The 6,174-nt window shown below is 35.8% G+C and overlaps 1 protein-coding gene across 2 annotated transcripts in view; it reads left to right on the plus strand.

Moving 5' to 3' along the window:
* Positions 1-3,829: 3,829 nt before the first annotated feature.
* The window catches only part of LOC107654066 (nuclear receptor-binding factor 2-like), a 10,946-nt gene continuing 8,601 nt past the window's right edge, over positions 3,830-6,174 (plus strand). For both annotated transcript variants that reach the window (XM_016440995.1, XM_016440996.1), the window contains exon 1: positions 3,830-4,134. In XM_016440995.1, the coding sequence (XP_016296481.1) occupies positions 4,105-4,134 (30 nt within the window). In that variant the 5' untranslated portion in view covers positions 3,830-4,104. The remainder of the gene's footprint in view (positions 4,135-6,174) is intronic.

Genomic DNA, 6,174 nt, shown 5'->3' on the forward strand with positions numbered 1-6,174 from the left:
TATTTCTGAAGAAATAAGAGCAGCATGATTAAATGCTCTTCTGAACATGAAACACCTTGCCGTGGTGCTTCAGAACATCACATAGTTAATATCGAGCTCAGAAGACATCATTCATGTACTAAATAAAGGATCGGTCACACAAGTGTCAAGTTAGCAGCATGTGAAACAGGTTCACAATGAATCCCACACATACACGGCAGTTAGGATCGCTTTGAAGGAGAAAAGCAGGCTAACTTTGCACCTCAGAGGCCAGAACAAAGGCAGCTCTGTTCCAGTGGCCTGCTGTACATGAACGGACAGACTTTTTTTCAATGAGTTATGACTCGATTCACATTTGTCCGTTGTCTCGATGGACACCCACGGTGTTCCAGCGACTGCATTCTGATACAGTACACAAAACACAGAGAGTCCATGCTAAATATGTGTTATTTACACTTACAATCAACATGACTGGCTTGTGAATCACAAACATTGCATTCGAAATATACATTTCTTATATTTTGTGGAAGAATACAGTTTCAAATGTCTGTTGAAATATCTCAAATGAGATCTCTTTAATATGTCGATTGTTTCTCTCAGACAGCAATGAGATTAAATGAAGAGCAAATTATTTTTTTCTCTGCTTAGTAGCCTCATGTCTCCTGTTGAGTTTCTGAAGAGACCTCAACAGCGTCTCAAAACTATGCCCAGGTTTGGAAAGATATTTCAATATTATGAACAAACATTTTTTTTATCAAAATCTTGCCTGACCAAATGATCTGAGCTATGCTATCAACATTAATCGACTTGTGTCTTTTTTGTATTTCTCCTGAGGAAATTTTTGAGAGCCAAATGAGACAATGAATCAACATTGAACTAAACTGAACCAAATAATGACACTATTGTCTTCTGTAGAGCTGCTGTACAAGTAAAACTGAAGCTGTTTAATAACTGTAACAATTTAATAACAAATTTGGCAACATTGGCACTGTTATTTTCATGTTTATTACCGTGAAGCTGCTTTGAAACAATCCGTATTGAATAAAGTGCTATATAAATAAATGTGACTTGACTTGGCTTAAAAGTAAATTAAGTCACATGAGCTTTGAAGGAGTAACTTCTGAGCAATATAAATTAAATGTAATATCATTGAATGTAACAAAAAAAAAATCAAACAAATGCAGCAAAAGGCTGATCAAAGGTTTTTGTATGAAATGTGCATTGCCTGGCCTTATATGGCCCTGAGAGTGTTGTGAGTGTATGGCAGGGCGGCGTTTAGGCTGTGATTCATGAGGTTGTATCTGATCCAGTTCTGTTCTCTATTAGTAGTAATTGAAGAGCATTTGGATAAAGCAAGTGACACTTGACAACAAAAACAAAGCACTTGAGCTGATGACGTCACCGGTTAATAAGTGCACTCTTTGAATGAACAAAATATTATGCTGTGCAAGGAATGTCTAACCACTGGACAGAAAAACACACAGCATATAATGTTGACTGTGCCTTTGATGTATATGTATGTGTATATGTATGATATTTCAGTGCTTTTCACATTGTTACACTGACCAAAGTGTCTGAGGGATATCAAATACCCCCTTAAATGTTATATTGGGACCCATTTTATATTAAAGTTCTTACTACTATGTACTAACATTTAAATAAATCATCTGATACAATGCACTTAATGTTCACATACACGTTTGACCAAGTAATTACATCTATACATGCTGATGATGACACACAACTCTATCTCTCATTTCAACCAGATGATCCAACGGTAGCTGCACGGATCTCAGGCTGCCTGGCGGACATCTCGGCATGGATGAAAGAACATCACCTACAGCTCAACCTGGCAAAGTCTGAGCTTTTTGTCTTCCCTGCCACTCCAACTCTACAGCATGATTTCACCATCCAGCTAGGTTCTTCTACAATTACCCCATCAACTTCGGTCAGAAATCTTAGTGTAATCTTTGATGACCAGCTGACCTTCAAAGACCACATTGCAAAGACTGCTCGATCTTGCAGGTTTGCATTGCACAACATCAGAAAGATCAGGCCCTTTCTAACGGAGCATGCTGCACAATAGAGACCTGCGCGGGACGGATTTTTCAGTCCCGCTCCCGCAAGATTACAATCAACATGACTGGCTTGTGAATCACAAACATTGCATTCGAAATATACATGTCCCGCGCCCGCCCGCTCCCGCAGAAATATATCTTATCTGGTCCCGCTCCTGCCCGCGAAATTCATGTTTTGTCCCGCTCCCGCCCGCAAAAGCCCGCATAAAAGTAATCTATATAGATTTGTTTTCAGTACATCGAAGAAATTTACATGAAATGGTTCTGTAATATCTCCTAAGCTCCACAACATACCAGCATAAACGCTCCTGATAAAATATTTGTTATTTAGGCTAAGCATCAACATTCACAATCACAAACCACTGTTATTTTTAACAGAAAAACAAGCATGTGCTGCTGCGTGCATGGTTTGGCATGGCAGAATGCGAGCAGCGCGCTTCCTTTATTATCACTAAAAGCTGACATCTCAGTTAATCGCGATCTCATAAAGCTCTGTTATAACACAATAAATATATGCACAATGAATCTTTCACAGTGTCTACACTCCGTGTGTTAAAATGAGGGGATTCCTGAGCACGCATTTTCAGCACTGCGGTGAGTAGATTGCAACTTAATCACCTCTGATTGGCCATTGCGTTCCAGAAATCAACAGCTGAGTCTGTGATTGGCTACTTCCAGAACATTCTCGTTCACCATTCCTGGCTGGTGGAACGATCTTCCCACCCCTATCCGGAATGCTGAATCCCTGACAATTTTCAAGCGACAGCTGAAAACTCATCTCTTTCAACGCTACTTGACTTCGTCTTAAATTAAAAAAAAGTATTTTTCTTTCTTTGTCTTTCTCTTTATTTATTCCTTCCCTTTCTAGCTTGTACTTATTTGAACAAATGCCTGAAACTAGGTATTACGAGCACTTCCTGTGTCTATTTGCCTCTTTAAGAACAATCGTTTTATGTATCCCCCAATTGTAAGTCGCTTTGGATAAAAGCGTTTGCAAAATGACTAAATGTAAATGTGTAAATGTATACAACAAACAAACAAATAAATAAAAACAAAAATACTGGAGTATATTTTAGAAGAAACTACAATTTCAGTCTTCCTACTTCAAAATTTCATATTTAATTCAATGTGTTACTTTCTGTTTCTTTGTAATTATTTTCGAAATTTACTAGTAATCTCTTTTCGTTCTTTTCCGTCTTTTTTTTTTTTTTTTACTGCAATAACAAATATTTACAGCAAACAATAACAAATGGGGACATACGGTCAGCACATAAGAGTTAAATACAAAGACATTGATACGAGATGCCATCAATGCCTTTGAATGTTAAAATAAATATATTTTTATACGTTATACTAATTTATATGTATTAAATAATATTAATATTTATACAAAAATAATAATATGTTATAGTTAACAGGGACAAGGATATATGCAAAGAAAAGGAAAAAAAAAACTTTTATCTGTGTTGCTTTGCCGTTTTGTTGCGTTATTATGAAGTAAATTATGCGTCATTTACATGACATTAGAAAGGAATACTGTTACGCTTATTTACCATATTTATATTATACTCCAAGGTACTTCATATTATAGATACAGGTCTAAAAAAAAAAGTACCCATTTGCACTACTATGATGCCAGGTCCAAGAAACACGGAAAACTTTTTTGGTTGGTAATTATTGATTTTGTAGGACAAAGGCGCCCTTTAGTGGTGAGGTAACATCACAGCATTCCAGAATAGATTTTGAACACGGTTTCATCTAGTGAGTGAGACACGTCTGAGACTAAAACATGTCGTTTATTATGAATGTGATATGATTTCGCGTGATTTACTAAAGTAGAAATGATCCAAAGAAAAGCCTTGTCACGTGACGCGCGTCGCTGTGAGGTGACGCGGCGGTGACGTCACGGAGGGGGAAGTTGTTGTTTTTGCTCGTCTGTTGTAGCAGTGGATCAGCAGCCGGTGAAACCAGAGTCTCTGGTCCCGGAATAAAGACAATAATGTGCCAATGAGTCTCTCGTGTAGTTGAGGCTGTAGTTGATGAAGGAATGGAGGTGCTGGACAGTCCTCTCAATCTCGTAAGTGTCTGTTTACAAGCTACATTAGCATGCTAGCATCTGTTAGCATAGCCGCATTTCATCTCCTAACAAATTAAAATAAAGCTGCGAAGAGGCTACCCGGGTCTTTAACTCAGTTAACCGTCATGTGAAGACTTCGTATAAACCTTGTGCTATTTTAATGTAACGTTAGTCGGGTTTAGTTAGCCTCCATATACGTGTTTGTTTACTGCTGGCAGCTGATCACCTTTAAACAAACGCACACACTGACTTATGACTCGAAATGTGTGCTTTATTATTTCCTAGAGTCTTATGACCGATGGCAGTACGTTACTGTTGGCTGTTCGTGATATAATCCTGAAATTGAGAGCAGAAGGATCTGTATACTGTGAAGTTATGATTAAATATACAGCGTATTTAATATATCTTTATAGATACATTTCAGTGATAGTGGGGTCCAAAGATCACTAAATTCTTCTAAAAAACAATATAAATGAATATTATATGTTATATACTTTAATTTAATAATTATTCATAAGAACATCTTCCCCTTGTGAAAAAGTACACTTTAGCATACTTTTAAAAAGAGTACTTATGGAAATAATATACTTTTAATAATAGTATATTTAAGTGCAAACTGAATGTAATGTTATGAATACTTATTGCATGTAATTTATATATATATATATATATATTTATTTATTTATATTAGGGGTGTGCAATATTGACAAAAAATAATATATCTCAATATTTTCTGGGATTTTATCGATAATGATAATTAGACAATATTTTGCTGTTGTGCTGGTACCTTAAGGACTGTTGTGGACAGCTGACTCCTAAAGTTTTTGATATTCTTCATATTCTGTATGGTGGTCAGTTCACACTGATAGAAATGAATCTTTTCCAATAAGTTTAAACTGATTTTTACATTTTATGGACATTTTTACCTTTATAAAGCCATTTTTTCTAAAAGTGTCCATTATCTTTTGAGTCAAATTCTTACATTTAATCAGGGAATTAGAATAATAAGACATTTGGGCGTGGTCAGTTCACACTGATAGAAATTAATCTTTTCCAATAAGTTTAAACTGATTTTTATGTTTTATGGGCATTTTTACATTTAAAAAGCCATTTTTTCTAAAAGTGTTCATTATCTTTTGAGTTAAATTCTTACATTTAATCAGTGAATTTGAATAATAAGAATTTTGGGCTGTTACCAAGCAAATGAAATCAGTATCAACAAAATTCATCTTTGCAATGCAGAGGAAACACAGAAGCTGCATCTGAAGTGACATTTAGATGCATATACACACTGTTTAATGCAAGACATGAATGCATTTAACCTGCAATTACAAATGCATAAATCATATATTAAACATTAAAACGTTAAATACCGATATTTTTAATTATTTAAATTATAAAAGATACTTTGAATGTGAAATTAAAACCACCAGCAGGTGGCAGCAAGTCACTTAATAAGTGAGTCATTACAATTGAAGAGAATCATTTAAAGGGGTCATATGATGTTGCTAAAAAGAACATTATTTTGTGTATTTGGTGTAATGAAATGTGTTTATGCGGTTTACAGTAAAAAAAAAACATTATTTTCCACATACTGTACATTATTGTTTTTCCTCTATGCCCCGCCTTTTTGAAATGCGTCGATTTTTACAAAGCTCATCGGTCTGAAAAGCGAGGTGTGCTGTGATTGGCCAGCTATCCAGTGCGACGAGACAAAAAACCCATTACAAATGAGGCATTTGTTGCATCCAGTGGGGACATAATTGCTGATTATAATTTATAATGATGTCTTTTTACACGTTGCGTTGCATTGCATCGCGTCGCATAAACATAAAACCCTGTCTGCATTTGTGATCAGAGAAATTGCAAACTACAAGTGCTATTCTACACTGCCCAAAACTCGCGTTTGAATCATGTGGCAAATCCTTTAAATGAAAACGTACTTACGTGAGTCAGAACTGCCTGCATTTTAGTCTAACGTTACTCTCCCAGGATCAGTAAACAGTCCTCCATAAAATGTGCTGCACACATCTGGATATT

The sequence above is a fragment of the Sinocyclocheilus anshuiensis genome, unplaced genomic scaffold (assembly GCF_001515605.1).
Source record: "Sinocyclocheilus anshuiensis isolate Anshui unplaced genomic scaffold, SAMN03320099.WGS_v1.1 scaffold454, whole genome shotgun sequence".
Lineage (NCBI taxonomy): Eukaryota > Metazoa > Chordata > Actinopteri > Cypriniformes > Cyprinidae > Sinocyclocheilus > Sinocyclocheilus anshuiensis.